Source organism: Hydra vulgaris, chromosome 05, assembly GCF_038396675.1.
Source record: "Hydra vulgaris chromosome 05, alternate assembly HydraT2T_AEP".
NCBI lineage: Eukaryota > Metazoa > Cnidaria > Hydrozoa > Anthoathecata > Hydridae > Hydra > Hydra vulgaris.
The window spans coordinates 18,143,093-18,168,766 of NC_088924.1; the positions used below are offsets into that span (position 1 = coordinate 18,143,093).

At 28.9% G+C, this 25,674-nt stretch overlaps 1 protein-coding gene across 2 annotated transcripts in view; it reads right to left on the minus strand.

The window, feature by feature from the left end:
* LOC136080649 (uncharacterized) overlaps nucleotides 1-25,674 on the minus strand; it is a 273,327-nt gene that overhangs the window by 34,503 nt on the left and 213,150 nt on the right. For both annotated transcript variants that reach the window (XM_065797575.1, XM_065797576.1), the window contains 6 exons: nucleotides 19,031-19,151; nucleotides 16,608-16,770; nucleotides 13,827-14,193; nucleotides 8,881-9,058; nucleotides 8,619-8,794; nucleotides 3,048-3,162 (listed from right to left, as the gene is read on the minus strand). In XM_065797575.1, the coding sequence (XP_065653647.1) occupies nucleotides 3,048-3,162; nucleotides 8,619-8,794; nucleotides 8,881-9,058; nucleotides 13,827-14,193; nucleotides 16,608-16,770; nucleotides 19,031-19,151 (1,120 nt within the window). The remainder of the gene's footprint in view (nucleotides 1-3,047; nucleotides 3,163-8,618; nucleotides 8,795-8,880; nucleotides 9,059-13,826; nucleotides 14,194-16,607; nucleotides 16,771-19,030; nucleotides 19,152-25,674) is intronic.

Genomic DNA, 25,674 nt, shown 5'->3' on the forward strand with positions numbered 1-25,674 from the left:
AAATAAGATATCCATGAACTCATCTAACTTTAAAATAAATCATTTTAAATCATTTTCATTCAGTGTTTTTTACACGCCCAATACTAAAATCAACAGCTGATTTTCATAAATAGTTTTTTCTTGAATTGGAACAGAATATGTAAAAAGTGCTTTTAACCATGGACCAAGTAAAGCAGGTAACATATCAGTTACAAGCTATTTAGTTTCTTTAATTTTTCTCATTAATTTCTCATAAAAGATTATCATATCTTAGCATACCACAAGTAGTTGGAAGCTCAGATTTATAAAGTTCTTTTCCATTCCCTAGAAAATTGCTAGTTTTAATAGATAACACATTTGTTGTTCTTTTTGACAACTTTAAAATACAAAATATGTTTACTAGACTTTCCCTTTCGAAGTTTTATTAGGTATTATGAAGTATTTTTACATTTTAATGTAAAAAATAAATATTTACAAAATACTCTTGATAACCAAATAAGTGAAATTAAAATCAAGCTATCATTAAAATAATTTCATTTCTTAAAATATCACTTTTAAAAAAAAAAAGTGATACTTAAGGTTGTAACACTAGTTTAGTCCAGTTACATAAAAACTACTTGATATTGTAGTAGCAATATTTGGAATAGTAAGTGACTGGGGCCCCAGCCCTGGCCCCGGCTAAAAATTACACTTTTTTCAAACCCAACCCTGACAAAACTATAAGATTTAGCAGGGGTTGATAGCCGGGGCTACAAAGAAATTTATAAAACTTTATATATTATAATTTTATGCTTACATTTACTATTTATTAAATACTGGCATATATTTATATATTTTTAAACTCTTATTTACTTCCAACAAGATTGGAAGCAACCACTATTAAGTTATAAGTTACTTTAAAATAAAGAATAAGTAAAAATACTAGAAAATGGTTAACATAAGACTTAAAAAGTTGTAGGTTGCACATAAAAGAAAACTATTAAGATGGCTTAGAGTTATAAGGTTTTTTTTTTTGATGTGCAAGGAAAAAAATTAGAATAATGATAATTTTTATAACATGAAGAGACAGATACAGTAAAAGGATGCAACTTGTTGAATAAAAAGCCAACCGAGAATGAGTTTTGGCTTATCATAACAGAGATGATGGCTCGTTTGAGCATTGACCTTGATGGTATTTGTAGAAAAAAGAAATAAACGCAACCTTTCAATTTAATTACAATTGCAATGTGCTTTTAGACTTTGTCTGAGAGTAAGAAGGTTATTCATCAATATAGGAATGCCAACATTATTGCAATATTTTTTTGCAGTAAATAAATGAGTTTTGATATATAACAAAAATTGTGGATTTTAAGTTCAGAATATAAATCCATAGGCCACTGCCAGCCTTAGGCTGTTACAGAAGAGAGATTTGATTAAAAGTCAGCTGCTTGTTCTAAGCAATCAAAAATTGAAGATTTTTTGTCAAGATAAGAGTATTAAGTTGAGTCATCTGCAAATAGAGCCACTTTGTATGTAAAATTTTCATGAATCGATATTGTAAATAACAGAACCAAAGATAGAACCTTGTGGTACCCTTAGAGTTACTTGAAATAAAGAAGAGTGTAGGTTTTCAAGAATAACTTTAATACTGCAGTTAGAAAGAAATAATTTAGTAGTCTCAAAACCTTTATATAAAGAAACTAATAATAAAGTGAAGACTGCGGTTGTGGTGTAGTGGTAAAGCGCTCGCTTCATAAGCGAGAGGTTCCGAGTTTGATCCCCACCACGTCTCTGGTAGTACCGCGCACAACTTGTTTCTCCGCGCAGCAGCCTTGTTCCTTAAGGTTCGTGTTTCAGAGTTATAGAGTTGAGAGAGGGTTATAACCACTATTAAGTAGCCTCCTCATCTGTAGTGGCCTTCTCCGCCTTGAGGAGGTGAACAAAAAAAAAAAAAAAAAAAAGACTAATCGTAGGATAGTTGGTGAGGTCAAAGTCTTATTGAAACTACTTATTTAGCACTTATTAAAAATTTACCAAAAATTGAAAAGAGTTCTGCAGAACACTTTTTTAAGACTATGAGGGAAATCTTGTTTGGAGCACAAACTGGAAAAGTTTTTTTATTGATAATTAACTTTAGCATTGGAAGCCAGAGTGATTTGGATGTTTAACAATGGGTTAATCTGTTTAACTGGCAGGAAGAGTATGACAATTAGATTCAAGAATCAAATTAGAGAAAAATTTCTTTGCAAATAACTATGATCTATTCTGGATAGAAGTAAAAAGATCAGACCCATGAATTAGAGATTAAATGTTAGACTTAGTTTAGTTAATGACATTGTTGAAGACTAACCAAAAGTCTCTAGAACCTAATGTCTGATATAAGGATACAAGATTTAGTAAAATGAGAATAACAGAGCTTAACATCAAACAGGACCTTTTTACAATGGCTTCTTGGAATAATAAAAAGACATTTATTCTCAAGAGTGATTTTCTGGTAGAAAAGATGAAAAAAATGATTAATGTTTGATAAAGCAAATGCCCAAGATGTTAAAAAATGGGGAGTAGAATGAGGCTTGAATTAAAATTAGAAGGAACAACAGCTTCTAAACTTTTAGTCCAGATGTTTATATATGCATATATATATATATATATATATATATATATATATATATATATATATATATATATATAAATTTCTTATTAAATATGGAACAGGTTATTTCCTAGTAAATATATTACTATTTAATAAAAAACAAAACTTATTAAAAGGTTATAAAAAATCATGATATTAGTGAAAACTTTGTAAAAGAATACTCATATTTTGGTTCACTCATCTTTGTAAAGGTATACTCATATATTAGGTAAAAATTATATACAAAAAAAAATTTAAAGAAAAAGTACAATTAAAAAACATTACATTTTTATCAAATAATTATCAGCAGAATAAATTTTATTAAGGTTCTAAAAATATATAAATAATATATAGTTACACTGAAAACTAAACATTTTTGAACTAGCTGGCTTGCAATCATTTAAGGTGCAAATAAATGAAGGGCAAGTTAAAGAATTAATTTTTTTATGTTTTGTACCTTGCTTCTCAACTTCACTATTTTCAGTTTCGTCATCAATCTTTTTTACAACAAGAACCATAACAAGAACCACTACAAAAATTTTTAATGGATCCAATACAAGTATACTTTTAACCTAAAGTTATTAAAGAACATAAATACAAGTATCCTGTTAATCTAGAAACATTAATAAAAAAAAAAAAAAAAAGTTAAAAAAAAAAGGTAACAATCAAAAAAACAAAACCATAATTAAAAAAGATAAAAAACAATATTTAGGTAATTCCGAAAATTATAAAAAACCTTTTAACCCTTTGAAAGTCTTGTGCTTTTTAAATTAGGGTCACTATTAGTGTATCATTTTTTTTTGAAGTGATCTTTAAACATCTTGTGTTTTTTTAAAAACTTTGTGTTTTTTTTAAAATAAATTAAAAAAAGATGTTGGTAAATTATTTGTAAGGAGTTGCTTGTCACTAATCCAGAGTGAGATTTTTTAAGCTGTTGACCATATCGTCGAATCATTGATGGGATTAACAGTATTCTAAAGTTCTAAAGTGTTACTCTACGACCTACTTTCTTTACAAATTATATAAGCATTAGGCTGCTTGATTAATGAAATACTTTTTTGTAACACTTTTCTTTTTTCACTTCTCACACTTTTTCTTTAACAATCATTTGGTCACTTTTTGGTTTTTTTTTTGGTCTCACATATTTTGATTATAATCATCAATAAAAACATTTTTAGTCCCATCAATAATGCAAGTTGACATGGTATATACATCTTTTTTATCTTTCCAATGTGATACCATTATATTGGTTTTTCTTTGTACAAAATTATACATTCATTTTTTTCTCAACTTTGTTTTCATAAAATTAGAAGAACCTTTTCGCTCTTTGCAAATTGTTTCTATGGTATCTGTAGATCTTAGCAAAAAAACTTATGAAAGCTTATAGGAAGAATACCAGTTGTCAATGCATTGTTTGTAGCCCTGTTTAAGTAAGCCGTTAATAAGAAATATTACAACACATGTTGCAACATAGCAATAGTGAACTTAGAGTATTAGTTAGCTCAAATGTAAAATTGATTTCCATACATATCCTGAATCAGACTCGCACAATAAAAATGTTTTTATACCAAATCTGGCACTTTTTGCTGTGAATATACTGTTTCCAATAGAGTCGACATTTCCACAATAAAAGTGACTCATCAATAGATACATTTTGTGTAAGTGTATGCACTTGTTGATATTTATTCGTCAGATAATCTCATGCTTATTTTGGATAGAACAGGATGTTTATTTGGCAATGCAGTAGAGTCAACAAAATGAATAAATTTGTCAATAAGCTTGAACACGTTATATGATAACAACCACTTGATACCAACAAACAATCGATTTGTGATGTAACACATTTCATATGTGGGCTTCCAAAATACTCCTTGATATAAAAATTTACAATATACTGCCTGATCTCTCAAACTGTTATAAACAATCAGCGCCTCATTCTGGAATTTGCAGATAATTTCTTTTTGTTCATAATTTGGGTAGCAAATCAATTGCTCTCATTTACAATAAACTCACAAATTTTATCTGCTAAATAAAGTTCAAACAAAAAAAGAGGAAAATTTTTAACTATATTCTGGTTGTACCCAAAAACACTGGTAAATGAAAAAAATTGAACTCTATTAATTGGAGGTTTAAAATAATGAATTTAGTCCATTTAGATATAAATGAGGATTCATAAAATTCTCTACGGAATCGCCACTAGAACTTGAAGCATCTACCAAGGCAGGCATTTCTTTTTCTAAACCTAATTCTAACAATTCTAGCTTTTAATTTTCTTCATCAGAAACATCAGATAAACTACATTCTTCTTCTGAAACCTCACTCAACTCTTCGAATATATAACTTTCAATCTCTATATGAGTAAATGAATGCTTTTTTTAATAATGAATTTTTGCACTGAAAGAATTTTTCTTTTTGCTGTATTTAAAATAAAAGTGAACACATGTAAAATTTAATTTTTGAAACGAAAGCTCTATTTATGCAGTAATTAATTTTGTGACAATTAGATGCATAATTATTGATGAACAAGAAAATAAATATGAAGAAATACATAAAACAGTAATATTACAGTATGAAAATTTGGGAAACACTTTCAGTTAGTGTATTATTTTGACATAGACATTAGGAAATCCCTTAAGGTTTGCATAAAATTACAGCATATTTATATTTTGAGGACTCGAAGGTGAGTAGTCAATTTGACCAGCCAACTCAAGGAATTGATGGTCAATTATTTTTTTGGGCGGTCAACATTTTTTATTTTTTTCTTTGTTCAAATCTTAGTAATAGTTCTTTTTGACTGAACTTTATAAATACAAAAATAAGTTAATGCTTGAAGGATAAAGAATTCATATTATTTTAATTATAACTATTTTAAATAAAATCAACAGAAAAATAATAGAAAAGATTGAATAAAATAAGTTGAGATTATGTTCTTACATACAATAATTTCGAATAATAATGAAATAAATGAAGTTAAAGAAGAAAAACTTACTTTTCAACACTGAAAGCATGGAAATGTAATTAAAAATTACTTGAAAAATGTGGTTCAGTGTACTTATTTTGTTACTTGGTTTCTGTTTTTTATTAAAAAAACAGAAATCAAGCCAAACAAAAGCAGCTTGTATAATATGTGCTATATTATACAGTTGAACCAAGCTAGTTCAGCATTTTTTGTTAAAAGTCAAAATAACTGAATGGTAATAATGTTGTTTCAATTGTTTAGAAAACAGGCATCTTTTGTTTGCATAAATGTTACATGCCATCCACCGAGCTTTGTGGATAGCTCCTAGTTTAAAAAAGTGCACACCCCGCATTGGAATTTACAAGGATGATGAGTGTGTTCTCAGTACATTTACGGAATCATCTCATAGATAGATCTTTGTTTGCACATAGATCTATCAAATTATGTACAGTCTATTCTTTGAGATTTTGCAACCAGGTGCCTTTAACAGCTTATGTTTCGATTAGCAAATGTTTATTTAATGTTAGCCAGACAGTTTTATATTCAGCAATATAGAAGTAAAGAATTTTTCAACTTAAGTTTTATTTAATCAATTTCACAACACCATTGTGGATGCCACTATTACTGGCAGTGGTATCAAATACCAATGCCTCAACATTGTTGCTGAGATCTCAAGCTTCTTGAAGATCCAGAGTAATAGTAACTAAGTAAGTTCACTTTAGAGTAGTAGTAATTAAGTAAGTTCACTTTAGAAAAGTAATTAAGTTCACTTAATTCCAAGTATTCTTTTACATTCACAATTCCTAGTATTCTTTTACATTCATTATTACACTAGTAATGCTGCTGGTAATATGTTTCATGATAATAATGAAACTGAAATGAATTACATTGGACTAAAAGAAATCATTAGTGTAAATGCTAATAGGCGACTTGAAAATAATCATTATCGAAATGAAAAAAATGCTGCTAGGCACGCTGAAATTAATTAGTGCTCGGCAAGCTTAAAGTAAGATTGCCAAAGTCTAATGTTAAATATGGCCAAGCATTACACTTAGCAGAGGTGTGACAGCATTTAGTGCCAAAAAGTGTTACTGTCAAATATCTAGGTTTTGTTGTCTAGCCTTTTATAGTTATATATAAAGCACATCCCTGCTAATAATAAGTATAATGTGATCCTAAAAATATCTTATGCTTTTTGCTCTGCGTAATTGCTGTGATGTTATTGTTGTATTGTTTTGTGTTGATGCACAACTTGACTTACCTTTCCGTTGGTGTCATTAAAAATGATTTCAGGTAGTTTCATTACTCTTCCTAACTGCTTTTAGAGGTAGTAATGAAATAGGAAAAAGAGGTAGTAATGAAATAGGAAAATGTCTTCTACAATACTTCAGAGATCTTCCAGAACATTTATAGGAAGTGTCATTGTTTTTGATACATGTAGCAGCCAAAATAGGAACCAGCATGACACTTCAATCTTGATTTATGCAGTAAAAAAAATTGCTAATTTGTATTATTGCTACATTGTAGAACAGATATTTCTTGAAAGAGGACACACACACATGAAAGGTAATTCCATGCACTCTGTCATTGCGTCAACAAAGAAAAATAAGTTAGGGTTTTCTCTATCTGGGTGGAAGTCAATAATTGAAACTGCTAGACATAGAAGACAATATAAAGTTTAAACTATTGTTCATTAAAGATAAATAAACAACAGTGAATTTGTGAATTGAAAAAAACTAAGTGACATGTTTATGAAGGATAGAAACTATGATGAGAATGGTGACATTAAATTGGCTGAAAATAAAAGTATTAAGACCATTTCAAGAAAATGCTTGTGAGCAAATGCAGAAGCAAAAGGTGTCCACAAAAGTATGTATAACCCTGTCTACAACCAGTATAAAAAGCAATATTACCCATTTTGGTTGCAAAAAAAAAACGATCTATTTAGCTTGTGTAAATTAGGCGTCACCCACTGAAAATGAACTGTTTTTTGAGAACCTTCCTGTACCCGTCGCAGTAACTTAAGTCTTATTAACTGGGATACCAACAGTGAGTAGACCGAACTGAAGTCTAAATACCGAATGAAAAGTCTGAAGATCCAATGACAGTAATAGTTCTGATTATAAAAGTTGTAAAAATTGCAACGAAAAACTTTAAATGATTTTATGAAAACTGTATGAAAACTGTAAATAATATAATAATATAATTTATTATTCTATATCTTTGGTATTCTTTATTTAGTGAATGGTCTGTGTAATGTATAGCAAACATGCAGTGTAGTAATTAAATTCGTGAAGCTTAACTACTATACTGAATGATGCTGATTCTGGCTATCAAAATAAAAGTTTTGACGATATTAATCATATTTGTATTAATTATTTAAAAACGTTATTAAAAAAAAAACATCAATTATGAATTGAGTATAAACATTGAGTATAAAAGTTTCTCATTTTCTCAACTAAGCAAATAACCAAATGGATTCTTGCTTGAGGTGACAATATATATATATATATATATATATATATATATATATATATATATATATACATATATATATATATATATATATATATATATTAGGTAACAAACATGTGTTGCATGGGTGATTGCACAGTTATAAATCAATACAGTTATTTTATATAATCAACCAAATTAGTTATTTCTAAATTAATCAATAATAATATAAAATCACTTTAATTAGAAACATTAAAAACTAAAATTATGGTGACAAAAATTTAGGTGATCTCTAAAAACATTTTAAAAAATAACATTTTAAAACTTTTTTTTAATATCTTCGAAAAAAATATTCTTTTTCTTTTAAAAAAAACTTACAAATATTAAACTATTAAACTTTTAATTCAGAGGATCCGCACATCAAGTATTAAAAAACATTAAAAAAAAACAATACTTCATTAGTATAATTTGGACAAAATGCTAAATAAAAATGTCCTTTGACATTTAAAAGCAATTACATTTTACCACTGAAACCTAATGATTTATAAAAATCATAAGATTTCTAAAAACGTAATAGGATTTAAAAGATTTATAAAAAATAAGTAAACCACATACAAAATCAATAGTGACACATGCTAACCAATTCAACGATTTTTGATTTCCAAATGCCACTCCATACATGAAAACAATAATGCCACAAGAGAGAATATTTCCAACACAAACAAACCATGCAATGCACAATTTACATTTTTCAATAGAAATAAACAGTTTTTTTTTGTTTAGATGTGAATCTGTATAAGAAATAAATAATTACTTAAACTGGAATATCATTTCACCAGTAATTAACAAATGCAAATAATACAAGTAAAGTGTTTACTGTTGTTTTCTAGGAGATGTACACAAGCGTATGATTCTTTTCGAACAATATTGTTTGTATCACAAGTTAAGCAATTATGTGAATTGTTTCTTGGAGATTTTCTTATTGAACAAAATAACCTCACAAGTATAAAATTTACTGGAAACTTAATGCAAGTGGAAATTAAAACCACAAAAACCTAAATTGTATTTTATATTAAAAAAATGTTTAATAGAGATGCATAAGTAATAAATAATATAAAAAAAAAACAACATGAAAATATACTATGAATTTAAGACCTAATTTCCCTCTAAAAATATAAAAACCTTTTAATCAGGCTCAAAATATTATTAACCAATTTTTCAATTTAGATTTTTTATAGACATTTATTTTGAAATAATATCTTTTATAATGTTTTTAATATTTAAAATTGTATTTTTAAATTAACTAAACCTTAAGAAACACTTTATTGGTAACATTTGCTAATGTATTTAATCTTTGTTTTGAATCTTGTTACATATCATTTAAGTATATCACCCATTTAAGATATACCTCTCCCAAAGATAAAGCAGAATTATTTAAAAAGAATTTTTCTTCTGATTCTACTTTTAAATCTTATAGCCATACTCTTCCTACTTTTCCAGTTAAACAGGTTAAACACTTTTTCAATTTTCAAATTTGAATTTCAAGGGTTCGAAAAATTCAAAGATTCAAATCACTCCATCTTCTGTTGCTAAAGCCATTTCTCAATTAAACTCATCTATGGCTAGTGATCCAGACATTATTCCTGTCATAGTCTTACAAAAGTGTTCTTCAAAACTATCTTCAACTCTCTCTAAACTAATTTATAAATGCTTGTCCACATCTTGTTTTCTGGCCTACTGGAAAATAGCTTCTGTGGTTCTAATTTTTTAAAACTATGGAGAACATTCTGACCCTCCAACTATAGTTTGATCAGTCTTCTATCTATTATTAGCAAGGTCTTTGAGTCTTTGATCAACAAGTTTCTAACATTCCATCTCAAGTCAAATAACTGTGTGTCAATCACTATGGTTTTCAAACTTCTTATTTTATAGCTGACTTACTAAGCACTGTGACTGAAAGATTCTATTGTGCATCAGATGGAGGCAGCAAACCAAGGGCTATTGCTCTTGATATATCTAAAGCTTTCAATAAAGTTTGGCACGCTGGTCTTCTCCATAAGCTTTATATTGCGCATCTGTGAAAGTTTTTGAGATAATCAAATAATTTCCTAATGAAAATAAAGGTAATATGAAACAATAAAGGGTATGTAAAAAATGTGTAGATGACATGGCATAATTGAAGCTTAAAAACTATTTATATATATGTGTGTGTGCCTTACTTAGAAAATACACAAAAGGCTTAAATGGTACAAGAAATCTGAATGTGATGAGATGTGTATCATTCACAAACATACAAGAAAAAGATTCTTTATACCCAAATAAAAAGATAAATAGTTACAAAGCAAATCTATCGTCCCCTCAGTATTGTTTTGTTCTATCTAATAATGCAAAAAATAAAATGTTTCATCTAATATATTAAATAAATACAAAAAAAATATATAATTATAAATAAATACAATTTCTACCTGATATAATATATTATATTACATAAAACATTGTATTTATTTATATATAATTTTTTTTTGTATTTATTTTATATATTAGATAGAACATTTTATTTATTAAATTTGTAGATAGAACATTTTGTTTATTGAATTTGTAGATAGAACAATATTGAGAGAACAATATGACCAGCAATATTTAAAAGAAAAAACGGTAGGCAATTACAGGAATCGAACCAAGGATATTCCGTGTATGAAATTAATGCCTTATCCAAACAAGCTATACGCACAAATACTTTGTTACAAATAAACATTATTATTAAAAAAAAAATTGTTGCTATGCCACTAAAAGTTTGCCTAATTATTACACAGCAGTATCTTCATATTCAGCACCACAAAAAAACTAAAACTTATCTTTGACCTGGACTCAAGTGTTTTAATGAGCTCAATAATTTTATCACTGTAAACCAAACATAATCTTACAAAACACTTGTCATAGTGATAATAAAATCAATACTTATAACCAAAACCCGTTTTTGCACTGTATACATTAAAACTTAACATTAGAAAATGTTTTAATTATAAAAGAATAAAGAAATCATTATATAAATCATGTATTAGAACTTTGTATTGGCTTTTTAAACTTTTAGAGTAGCGTCTATTCTTTGTGGCATTAAGCCATTAAGAGAATTTTTTAGATCTGCTGCTAGAGTTTTGTTAAAAAACTTCTAACAGTTTTTGATGAGGTGTATTGCCCAGCAACAGGACATAAACAATATTTTTTGTCTGGTGGCAAATTACCCTGTTGCACATAAAAATATAAACTTTCCAATTCAAAATCAAGTTGTAAAAGTGGTAAATCAGCACAATCATTGACAGTGACTACACCCTGATTCATTACTGCTGGACATTGCTTAACAAAGGGTGTAACCTAAAAGGGATTTAATCACAACTTTTGTGGTAAACGAATAATGTCTGTGTGTATTGTGAGTGGAAACACTTATCTCAAATTAATAGTAATATTAAAAATGCAAGTTTGATCCTCACTATGTCCCTGGTTGTATCACACTTAACTTGTTTATCCACACAGCATCCCTTCAGAAAGGTTCGTGTTTTGGAGTTAAAGAGTTGAGAAAGGGTTGCAACCACAATAAGTGTTTCTTACTCTTCAGTCAATAAGTAGCCTTCTTGACTGTAGTGGCTTTTTTTTCTTACCTTTGGGGAAGAAAATAAAAAAAATAATAATAAAAAAAATTAGTTAAAACATCACATAAATTTTTAATGACATTCTTCAAACTTAATTTGAAACTTATAATTTGTTGTAAAACAATTTGTTTCTTGTTTAATTGCTTGCAGTGCTAACAAATTTTTTATTAAACTTTATATAGTATGTATAACTCAAAAACTTTTTTTTTTTATTTTTGAATTAAAATCTTAATTACTTTTTTTAATTAATTTAGGAACCAAGACTGCTGCAAGTTCTTCAAGGGCACTAATGGATGATTTGGCAAATTTTGGTGTCTGCATGATATTTATGCTCAAAATTTTGTGCTCTTATTAACCGGACAGGTGCAGTTTTAACATGTCTTTTTCCTTCTGTGCTCAATGATCTGCTTGGAAGTAATATTAAGTAAACTCCTGATCTCGAGAGATTGAAACCATGATTTTTCAATTCTTCAACCAAGTCATTTAATGTTTTTACAGTTCGAACCATTTCAGTTCTTCTCCTATCATCAGAAGCAGACCCTTTCATGGCAATATCTACAATTGCTTTTACTAAACTGCCCTGATCACAGGCTAGTGGTCGACCTTTTGATACTGAATTTTTAATTCAACACAACTTTTTTCTAATATCTGGATCTAATGCTTCTATAGCTTTTTTTCTTTTTAGTCTGGTTGCTGTTTGGCATTCAATGGCTTTTTGACAAAGTACAAGATCTCGGTTTTTTTCTACCAAAAGTTTTTGCTTTTGCCCTAGTATTTGGTAGTCTTCTTGTGACAACAAGTTGCAATTTCTTTTTTAAGTGAGATATGCAATATCTTTTTGTAAAATAAAAATTTCGTTTTTTAACTGATCTTGTTTTGGGGCTTGTTTTGTTACAACTTTTGAGAAATTGAAATTTTCTTTTTCACACTCTTCACTTGTTGTAATTGATGGGGTCGCGTCAGTCACGCCATCAAAAGTGATTTTAGATTCAACCGCATGCTTTTTTGGTGTATTCGGTACTTGGTTTGGTAATTTTGTCCAGTAAGATAAAATACCAACTTTATTTCGAAGTTCAATTTGTTTTAGCTCTTTTAATTTTTTTTCAACTTCTACATTTAATTCAGATAATGTTTTGCTCTTTGTTTTAATCTCAGACCAGACTTTATTTGTTTCTTCTTAATTTTCCTTACAACCATTACGTTAAATAAGTATATAGTAAAGATATTATTAATAATAACATTATTAATAGTACAACTATTTAATAGTAGTACTAAAAATTTATATCATAGTAACTAAATAACTTAACATATAATAAAAATGATAACGTAACTAAAGTAGTTCGACAAAATCATTATAATAGGGTGACACAAAACATTATAAGTAATAATAACAATAACATTAAAAATGAAAGTATTGGAAAACTAAAATATTTATAGATCAGATGACAATCAAGAATAATATTTATGTTTAAAGATCAAATTTTAAACAACTACTTATACTAAAATTTTTAGTATATTTATACAAATATTCGTTAAAAAATAAAATTAGATTTTTAACGGTAACATAAATTGCTTTTAAATAATCGCCCACTATCTGGTTTTTCTTTGTTTGTAGAATCAAAATTTCTTTTTATGTCTGCAATTACCACAAGTAACTTAAAAAAAAGCTAATTTAATTTTTTTATTTTCATTTGTTATGACTCCGTTTAACAATAAACGCTAGCTCTTGTGAAGTCGTTGCGTAGCATTTTTCTTGAAAATTTTCGTATTGTATATAATTATCTCAGAGTTCACAATTTTAAAAAATTACGCAGTGATAAAAAATTTGATTTAAAAAGTTATTTATCAGGTCACACTGTAGCAAATCACCCCGCCTCCCCCATGTGATATTTTGTGACACTTTCCAATACCCCTCCCCCCCCTAAGACTGTCACGTATTATTTGAACAGCCCCTAAACCACGCAATTGCAAACAAAATTGAAAAACGTAAACTTTTTTTGTTAATCATAAGTTTCTTTAAATGTAAAATGTAATTGTAAAATTTAATTAATAAGCATTAAATTTAAAAAATTATTTTTATAAATTATTTAATGGTTGTGTAGCAACAATGTTTGGAGTTTCCAAACATTTGCAATGTTTGCAGTAATAAAAGCCAATAAATTTACAAATAAAAAACCTGTGTCCAATTAATAATGAAGTTGCCAATTTTATTTTCCACAGCTGGATCTGCTTGAGGAACACGGTGATAAAACATTGTGCTAACCATCATGGAAGTCATAATTAAAGATACTGCAACAGATAACCTTTGACATCTAGTAAAGTTACTTTTAGGCGAACGAAAGAAGATTGAAAACCATAAATGCTCATTATGCAATTTATGCTGTGCTTTATTTTTAAAAACAAAAAGAGAACTAGTTGATTCTTCATATGATGCTACTGGTATAACACAGTCTAACTTACACAAGCCAAGATCCACAGCAATCCAGCAATGTCCAATGAACACAAACCTTTTCTCAGTTTGAAGGTCAATGATTATAACATTTCTAAATATTAAAGTAAAAACCTTAATAGCAAAGCCGTTTCAAATTTATTTTAAAAATTTAAAAATAAAAAAAGGAAAATTAAAAAAAAAAAAAATTCTTCATAGTATATATATATAAAAAAATTGTAGTGGTGGTTTAGTGTTAGAATGCTAGCATTGAAAGCAAAAATTCTCAAGTTCTGTTGTCCGCCATGCCCTATGGTACTGTAGTACTGCTGCCCTCTCTGGAAAGCAACTTGTTGAACAAAGTTTTAGAAAAACTTTGTTCAACAAAGTTTTATATTGGAATTATACATTTAAAATGAGCATTTTGTATTGAGACTCATAACTCAGCAGGTATATATTTGATCAGTGTGAAATATATTTATTATCCTAGATTGCAAATATCAGTCCAATATCAACTGCAGGAGTGTGAAAACGTTTTTATCTAAAATTTTAAACATGGCTGAGTTTGTGCCTACAAAACTGCTTTTGAAGGGAATTCTTCTACATTACTTCCACCAAAAGACAACAGCAGCTGAGAAACATAGAATATTAGTGGAAACATACGGCAATAATGCTCTTTCAGAACAAACATGTAAAAGATGGTTTCAACAATTCAAGAGTGGTAATTTTGACCTTGAAGATGAAGATCATTCTGTTGCTGAGAAAAAGTTTGAAGATACCGAATTGGAGGTGATACTTGATGAAAATCTATGCAAGACAGAGGAAAAGCTTGCAGTAACATTAAAAACAATCAATCAACAGTTTCTAGGTGCTTGAAACAACAGGGAATGATTCAAAAGCAAAAAAATTAGGTTTTATATAAGTTGAAACTGAGGAACATTGAAAGATGATTTTTTACCTGCAAACAGATGATTACACGACAAAAAGAAAAAGTTTTCTGCATCGATTTGTTACTGGTGATAAAAAGTGTAGATGTGTATATATAAATGCATATATATATATATATATATATATATATATATATATATATATATATATATATATATATATATATATATATATATATATATATATATATATATATATATATACATATATATATATATATATATATACATATATATATATATATATATATATATATATATATATATATATATATATATATATATATATATATATATATATATATACATATATATATATATATATATATATAAATTATGTTAGTGTATTCTACAAACAGAGTGCTTAATGTTCTAAAAGAATAGAGCAATAATAAATTAGTAAAAACACTTATCTAATTTTTGATTACTTCAACACTGTGTTTCACCATCAGTAGGTTCATCAGGAAGAAATTGATTTTTGAAAATTGATTTTTTGAAAATTGAAGAAAATGATTCTTCCTGATGAACCTACTGATGGTGAAACACAGTGTTGAAGTAATCAAAAATTAAACGATGTGTAAAATATTACAAACAATAAATCAAATAAATCTTACTTGGTGTTTTTACAAAATTAAAAATTTTCTGCAGTTTTAATTTTCTTATAGTGATTTTCTAATTTTCTATTATTTCATTTGCAAATTTTTTTATTTGGATTATGTTTCCACCTGCACTTGGTTAATTGTAGTCAACAAAATTAGTGACTATCAACAACTTTAAAATATTTATTCATTACATTTTGCAAAACAAACAGAAAGAAAGTAACCTAGTGGTTTTTATACTTTTTATCAGCACTTGGATAATATTATATCTTTAATTACAAAATTATTATTAAAATAATGTTATAAAAAATCAAAAAACATAAATCAAAAAAATTATTTGTTCAGCTCCAAATTTTTGGACGAGCATAATTTTAATCTCTTTTTATAAACTGAATGAGCCTTGTTTATTGCGCCTAGAAGGTTTAAAAATACCATTTACAGGTGCGTTTCACGAGTGTGGTGCAATTGTGTCTGCTTCATCACAAACCCTGATTTTCCCATTTAACATGAAATTTTTTTTCAATTAATCCAGTCTTGATTGCTTTTATATAAAAGTTAGTTTTTTATAATGAACAGACAACTTTTATATGCAAAAATTTTATTTGTAAATTAAATCATTTAAAGAAGTAGTATGTAATAACATAACATGTCAAGAATAAAGAATATTGTGTTATCTTAAGCATATAAAAACATGTCAAGAATGAAGAATATTGTGTTATCTTAAACATACACACATACATATCAGAAATATATCTGAAATGATAAGTCTTTTGAAACACAGTGTAAAAATGAAAAAAATTTGATAAGTGATTTGCTACTAATTTAACTAACTATTGCTCTATTCTTTTAAAAACATTGAGAATTTCGTAGTATTTTTTCTTTTATATATTTAGATAGAAAAATAAAAAGTATAATTATGTCATAAAATTTTAAAACTAATTTTGAAAAAAGCAAATCAAAAAACTATTCAAATCACTACTTACTTTACATACCAACCTCCACCACTATTATCATGCCACAGCTGAATAAAATCTAAATCACCAAGAGTACTCTGAGTAGCCATAATAAACATGTCACAGCTTGATCTTTGAAAACATTCTCTTTCTGGATCTTTTAAATGTCTTACTCCACTATCATTTAATTCGCCTGTTTGAATTATTTTCATAAAATATTACAAAATGTTTCATAAAATATTTCAAAAAAACTTTTATAAATAAGGTCAAACAAAAAATTAAATAAGCAAAAATAAATAAAGTAAAACAAATAAAATCTTAAAGAATAATAAAAAATTAATTTTTTGAAAATTTATATTATGCATCTTAGTTCTTTAGGGTATAAACCAAGATAAAAATGTAATGGCTATTTCTTTCCAACATAAAAAAATTCAATTAATATTTAAAATTTTATGAAAAATTTAAAAATCATACTAGTAATTTTTGCGAACAAAAAATACAACACTAAAAACAAAACTAAGAAATATTGTTTTGAAAGAAATTTTTGTTTTCAGTTATTGGTTTTCATTAACAGACACAATAACTTTAATCAGTTTGAATTCATTTCTTCCATTACATTATTGTAAATGCATTGGCTCAACAACTTTGCTGGTTTGTAATTGTGGTGCGTCTTATGTTGATTTTAATTTCTTCCAGATTCTTTACTTTTATAATCTTTAAATCAATACTTTCTTTGTTGCTCTTACACTTTTGAAGCATAACTTACCTTTTATTATACCCTTGTAACATCTACAAAGTTATCAACTTTTTTAAAAAAGAAAATGTTTTTCCTTTGAACACATCTTCTTTAATAGTACCATAATACTTTGCGAGTACACAGATCTCCTCCAAAGAAAATCATGATCTTGTACGTTATTTTGGACCCACTTCTGTGGATACAAAATAATGTTCAAGATCAGCAAATTACCCCATCCTTTCAGGTTTATATCTTTGATATGAACTGACCAAAAAATCACCTAACAATTGGTAATATCCATCATAGATACCATTACATGTTTTTTAATAGGCTGTCTATCTTGTTAAACTTAGACAGACTGGTGTTTAAGCATTTTCAACAACACTTATTGCAAATAAGACTCTAAATGTTTAATCTAAATAAGGAAACTTTGATTTTCAGATCTAATCCAGACAAATAAAATAATCGATTCAATTATACAGCAAGTTTTACTTTATTATCAATGTTTGGCACTGCTGTTTTAAACTTTGGGAATAATGCTTTGGAGGTTCAAGTTGACAGGATTTTTGAGCACTTTTTTTTTCCTCATTAACGTCTTAAAAAATCAAACTTTTATTATTGGATCTGATAAATTTAATAATTAAATAATTTAAATTTAATATTTAATAATAATTGAAACATTATGCTTTTATTATGATATGTCCTTATCTAGATATTGCAGCTTATGTAGCGATGAATAATACTAGGATATACGTTAGCTACAAGCTAGATAAAAAGCCCAAAAAACTTTGTATTTCTGTTAGATTTGTTTCTAAATTTGACTTTTTTAGCTTTTTTTGTTTAAAAATTTCAGATTTTTTTCATAAATGCTTCTTAATAATTTTTAAACTTTAATATCACTTTTTGCGCTATAAGGAAATTTTTTTCAAAATTTTTTTTTTGTCATAAACATGGATAGTTTTTTATGATACATTGTCATAGATTTTAAAAAATTGTAAGTATTATGCTAACATGTGTACTTAGTCAAAGTGATTTGATTAATGAAGGGGTTATAATAAATAATGGAATTGAAAATCCATTTACACCTAATATACAAGCATTCATTAATTATTGTGGTGAAATAGCAGACATCACTTTACCTAAATATGCATGTACCAGAATTCGATTGAATGGAGCTAGTTCAAATTATAGGAATGAAATTTTTTACAATAAAATGCCAGAATATAGCAGTTATTCTGATGAGTCCGCCTAAACTTCATTCATCAGTGACGACTATAATATACAAGAGCTTTATCCAGCAGTGACAACTATAATATACAAGAACTTCATCCAGCAGTGACAACTATAATATACAAGAACTTCAACAGAGATAAATAATTTCAATATTTCACATAGAGATAATATTGCTTTTTTAAAAATATTTCAAAATGTTTAACTTCCTAAATATGCAAGAACTTTATTAGAAAAACCAAATAAATTTTTACAAAAAGTAGATTCAGGTGGTATGTATTATTATGTTGGTGTTGTAACTGTTGAATTATTGAACTTAGAGTTATGTCCAAATAATATATTTTTGAGCTTTCTTTTCTATAGTAAAAGATTTTTTTTTTTGTGATGTAAACCAAGAATAAAAATGTATGGTTTCCAGAGGGAAAGCAGCAAAATTCTCATCTAATTAAATTTGTATATTATATTGTTAGCAAAAAAAAAATCTTACCTGCAACATTAAAAAAGATGTTTGATTTGGTACCAGCATTTTTTCGAGTACCAGTATTTATAATTATTTGATACAAATAAGTATCTTCATCTCGATTATCAGCAAGTGGACAAACACCAATCTGAAAATATAGTTAACATAGCATATAAAAAATTAATACATAATTTAAAAACTAATATATAAAATATACTTTTGGAAAAAGTTCTATACCTGCAAGATTAAACATTTTTCTTATTTAATTTAACTAAATAATTTAAACTTTATTACATCATAATTTAAAAGTTATAAAACTAAGTAATAAAAAAATAATAACTTTTAGTATATATAAACAAATATTTAAGTAAAATCTTTTGCAACAAAGAAAACTCCAAAATTAAACTGATTTTATTCATTATTTTACACCTTGGAAAACATTGCCATCATTATGGACACAATTTTTCAAAGCCATTTTATGTTTTTTAACTTTGTTAGCATTTTAAAAAATTGTCTTGTTTTAATGTAGATGTAATGCAGCTAAAACCAATTAAAACCATGAGATCTGTAATAATTGTTGTAAAAAAAGTTGTAAAAAATTGTAAAAAGAAATGAAATTGACTGATGAATTACGAACACAGAATTAGTTTTTTATAGAGAATATGCTTTTAGTAACTAAAACTCTTCAAAAATCCAAAATTTTCAGGTCATTTATAAACTTATTTATATATGGATCATAAAATTTTTACACAAGTTGGTCAAGAAGCAATGGAAAACTATATAGAAATTTATATGGAAATTATATTATATGGAAATTATATTATATGGAAATTATATGGATTTAAATGGAAAATTATATGGAAAATTAGATATGGGTCAGTTCATTATAGTTCAACAAATTTAAAGAAAACTTTTTGGGACACTCTCTCCGATTGTCCTGATTTTTTATATTTCTTCATTTGCATTCTATAGATAGATTGTATTTAAAAGTTCAGAATTCCAAATGCAATGGCTCTGAAATTATAGCTCAATAAACAAAACACATCAAATTATAAATTGTAAAAACAGACAAAATACTTTTAACTTTCAACAAGTGTCTCATTTTTCTATAACTATTTTCTATCTTTAAAATTGTGGTTTGTTTTAACTAAAACCTTAAACTATTTTCTAAATTAGATTTTATCTTTTCTAATTCTGTTTTTTAAATAGTTGTTTTAATTAACTTGTATCATATTAGAAAAAAAGTATAACTTTGGAAAAAATTTGAAAAATGCTGAAAAAAAATAAAACAAAATGAAGTTAACTAACTTTTTTCTATTCAGTACAGGTTTTCTCTCTACAGTTTTTTTCTCTAGCCTGTTGCCTACTGGCAAAAAAATAAGCAGTATTTGGCTGTTTAAAATTCAAATAATCTAAAAATATATATTACTATAAATATATATATTGTCCATTTGTGTGAAATTTCTGAAAAGCCATATTGAGATTACAATTTTTCTAAATTTAAAATTTAGAAAAGTTAAAAAAAACACTTTTTATTGATCTAAGATTAACAGCATATAAGACCATTAGAACTAACTATTTAAAAATTCCAATTATTTTAACTTGTTATGTTCACATCAAAAATTGCAGCATTTTTAAATAACCCTATTTTTTCAGTTATCAAATGGTGAGTGCATTAATAACCAGTGCTCCTTAAACCTACTTACTGGACCATGTGGGAAGTGTAACAAACTATTAGTGACTTCTCAAAAAAAAAAAGTGAGTGGTTGCCTTCTATTTGATCTGGTCCTTTTCCTAGATAAGAGTGCAAATAAAGGGGCCGTAACTATTTAGAGCCTTGCATTATTCAGTGGTGTTCTGGCCCCAGAGGCTATGCAGAAATCCCACATGGGCAAGCCTTAGAATGGCCTTTTTACAAATAGTTTAAATGCTGATCAAATTAAGACTGATTACCTTAATAAAAGGAATAACCTAGCCACTAGGATGCACACACCAGTGTATTTTAGTGTCGGTCCCAAGCCTGGATAAATAGGGAGGGTTGCGTCAGGAAGGGCATTTGGTGTAAAAACTGCGCCAAATCAAATGATGCGGATCAACAGTAGGAATTTCATACCGGATCGGTCAGGGCCCGGGTTAACAACGACTGCCTCTGGTGCTGTTGCCCAACAGGGCATTAGTGGAAATTGGGCTACTGTTGGGACAAGGAGGAGGAGGAAAAGGGGGAAGAGAGCTCTGAAGCTGAAAGGAAGGAGAATGAGCAGGAAGGTGGAGGTTATATTCGGTACATTGAATGTGGGCTCTATGACCGGTAAAGGGAAAGAGCTAGCTGATGCGATGGAGAGGAGGAAGTTAGACATACTGTGTGTACAGGAGACCAGGTGGAAGGGCAGCAAGGCCAGGAGCATTGGTGGTGGCTTCAAACTCTTCTATAATGGTGTCGACAGGAAGAGAAATAGAGTAGGGGTAATTCTGAAGAGGAGTTTAGTAAGAGTGTAGTGGAGGTAAGGAGAGTAAGTGACAGAGTGATCTGTGTAAAGTTAGAGATTGATAGGGTGGTAAAAGTTAGAGATTGATGAATGTGATCAGTGCCTATGCTCCTCAGGTAGGTTGTGATACGGAGGAGAAAGAAGAATTCTGGAGAGAGTTAGATGAAGTTGTTCTGCAGATTTCTATAGAAGAGAGAATGATTCTTGGAGCAGATTTGAATGGACATGTTGGTGAAGGGAACAGTGGTGATGAGGAGGTGATGGGTAGGTATGGGGTTGAAGAAAGGAATACAGAAGAACAAATGGTGGTAGATTTTGCTAAAAGGATAAAGATGGCTGTAGTTAACACTTATTTTAAGAAAGAGGAAGAGCACAGGGTGATGTATAAGAGTGGGGGAAGAGGCACACAGGTGAACTATATTCTCTGTTGGAGAAGAAACCTGAAAGAGGTTAGTGATTGCAAAATGGTACCAAGAGAGAGTGTAGCTAAACAGCATAGGATGGTGATATGTTGGATGGTTTTGGAGGTGAAGAAGAAGAGAGTGAGAGCAGAATCTAAGATCAGGTGGTGGAAGTTAAAGGATGAGGACTATTATGTAAAGTTCAGGGATAAAGTGAGACAGACACTGGGTGGTGTTCTGGATACCTGGCATGAGACATCAAATACAGTGAGGGATGTGGCTAGGAAGATACTTGGTGTGACATCAGGACAGAAAAGATAGACAAGGAGACGTGGTGGTGGAATGATGAAGTTCAGGAAAGTTTAAAAGGAAAGCGGTTGGCTAAAAACAATTGGCATTTTCAGCAAGTTGAAGAAAGTAGACAGAAGTACAAGGAGATGTGTGGTAAGACAAAGAGAGCAGTGGCAAAAGCTAAAGAAAAGGCATATAGTAATCTGTATGAGAAGTTGAACACTAAGGAAGGGGAAAAGGATCTGTACAGATTGGCCAGACAGAGAAACCGTAACGGGCAGGATGTGCAGCAGGTTAGGATGATTAAGGATAAAGATAGAAATGTGTTGTCTAGTGAGGAGAGTGTCTTGTGAAGGTGTAAGGAGTATTTTGAGGAACTGATGAATCAAGAGAATGATAGGGAAGGAAGGTTAGAAGAGACAGAGGTTGTCAATCAGGAGGTTCCCCAAGTGAGCAAGGAGGAAGTAAGGGCTGCAATTCGGAGAATGAAGTGTGGTAAGGCAGTTGGACAGGATGATATTCCAGTGGAGGCATGGAAATGTTTGGGAGAGATAGCAATGGAGTTTTTGACAGGGTTATTTAACAGAATCTTGGAAGGTCAGAAGATGCCTGAGGAGTGGAGACATAGCATGATGGTGCCAATTTTTAAGAATAAGGGTGATGTTCAAAGCTGTAGTAATTACAGGGGAATAAAGTTGATCAGTCACAGCCAGAAAATCTGGGAAAGATAGTGGAAGCTCGGCTTAGAGGAAAAGTAGAGATCTGTGAGCAGTAGTATGGTTTCATGCCAGCTAAGTGCACCACAGATGCTATGTTTGCTCTGAGAGTGTTAATGGAGAAGTATAGGAAAAGACAGAAGGAGTTACATTGTGTGTTTGTGGACTTAGAGAAAGCTTATGATAGAGTTCTGAGACAGGAGCTGTGGCATTGTATGAGGAGGTCAGGGGTAGCGGAAAGGTATGTGAGGGTGGTGCAGGATATGTATGAGAACAGTGTGACAGCAGTGAGATGTGCAGTAGGAATGACAGACAGGTTTAAAGTGGAGGTAGGACTTCATCAGGGATCAGCCCCGAGTCCCTTCCTGTTTGCAATTGTCATGGACAGACTGACAAACAAAGTTAGACAAGAGTCCCCTTGGACTATAATGTTTGCTGATGACATTGTGATCTGTAGTGAGAGTAGGGAGCAAGTGGAGGTAAACTTGGAAAGATGGAGGTATGCTTGGGAATGCAGGGGAATGAAAGTGAGCAGGAGTAAAACAGAGTACATGTGTGTAAATGAGAGGACAGACAGTGGACAGGTCCAGTTACAAGGAATTGATTTGGTGAAGGTCAACGAGTTTACCTACTTAGGGTTGAGGGTACAGAGTAATGGAGGAAGTGAAAGAGAGGTAAAGAAGAGAGTGCAGGCAGGGTGGTGTGGATGGCACAAAGTGTCTGGTGTGATCTGTAATAGAAGGATGTCGGCTAGAATGAAGGGTAAGATCTATAGGACAGTAGTGAGACCTGCTATGTTGTATGGACTGGATACAGTGGCACTGACAAAGAGAAAGATGAGGGAGATGGAGGTGTCTGAGATGAAGATGTTAAGATTCTCATTTGGAATGACGAAGAAGGATAGGATCAGAAATGAGTTTATTAGAGGATCAGCACATGTAGCATGTTTTGGAGATAAAGTTAGAGAATCGAGATTGAGATGGTTTGGACATGTACAGAGGAGACAGGAGAGCTATATTGGCAGGAAGGTTTTGGGGGTGGCGGTTTGTGTCAGTGGAGGACACTCATGACAGGGCTAGATGGAGGAGTTTGATCTGCTGTGGCGGCCCCAAAACGGGAAATGCCGAAAAAAAAAAAAGAAGACCTTAATAAAAGAAATGACATTCCTGTTTAATAGCTCTAAATTTATAAGTAACAATTACACAACCAATTTTTAATTGGTTGTGTAATTGTTACTTATAAATTTAGATCTCAATGCTGGGTTAGGCAATCGCACTCAAATAAAAGCTTGTGATTTTTAAAATAATTATATTGATGCAGTGGTATATATAACAATTTTAAAAATTGATAATTATACTATTTATGGTATGGTAAGTGGAAAATATTATACAAATAATGTTATATTTTCTAATGTTCCTTATTTATAGTCTTAAATTATTAGCATATCTGCAACACATCAATGCCTACACAGCTAATCACTAAAACTAAACTTACCATTGCCAAGAGGATCTTAAAGGGATCCCCAAATGTCAATACAAGTTGTGTTTACATTAAAAAAAATGATTAAAATTTTTTTTTGAATAAAACTAAATAAAAAATGCATACTAATAAAATTAAAATTGTCGTTTTAGTTGAAGCATGCCTTCTCCATTTTTTTTGTGGTTTTCTGAATCTGTATAATGTTAGCCACAATGTGCAAACTTGATAATTTATTTCGTGTGTGTTTAATTCATAACAGTTTTGGTATATGATGTCATCGTAGAATTTTTTTTTTAAAAAAATCTTTTTTTTTTAAGATTAGTATTTTTTCTCCTACAATCAGAAAATCAAATATTTGTATAACTATTTACTAAATCACAAAAAATATTTGATACATTTAAAAATAAATTAATATATTTTGTTTTTAGTCTTTATTAGCGGAACTTGTTTTAAAAATTCTCAGGATGATTTTTAAATTATTGTAACTTTTGTATAGTTGTTTAGATTTTTTTAAATAGGTATTATTTCTTAAACGATTTTTGTGCTAGCATTATAAAATGTAAAATTTCCTTTTCATAGAACATTATATTTAATTAGACTAATGCCCTCCTATATCCTATTATCCTAATTAAGATAAAATGTAAAATAAGATTTCTATGGTACATAAAAAGTCTTCCTACATAAAAAGTTGCCTTTATATATTCTAGATCTTATCAATCTTTTTTTTAAGCAATCAGACTTTTTTTTCTACACTTATGTAGCCGATTATCACTATGTTTTTTTTTCTATCAAATGATGTTTTAATTATTAATTCATTTGGGTCAATGACAGTATAAAGTATCTTTATATAAAGTTTGCAACAAGAATAAGTAAGTCTAGTCACTAGTGGAACATATTTAGCTGTAAATGACTAAGAGAAAAGTAGTGATTGATTATATTAGATAAAGTATTAGTGTACTAATTATACTATTTTAAACAGATATTCAGTGTTATAGCAGGTAATTAAGAGAAGAAAATGGGATCAGTATATCAGTCTTATTACTAAATAAAATTTTTTTTGTTTGCTTAATATTTTTGTTTTCGAAGCCAGGCAAAATCATGACACAATTATAATTTGTGATTATTAGAGTTTGCAGCAAAAACAATAATCAAGGCAGTATGATGCGATTTCTTGTTTTATATTTAGTTTATATGTTATAATAAAGTTGTTGGTTTTACGTTTAGTTTACATTTAGCTAATATGGTTTAATGCAATTCTTCGTTTTATTTTTATATTATAACTAACTTTTGTATATTTT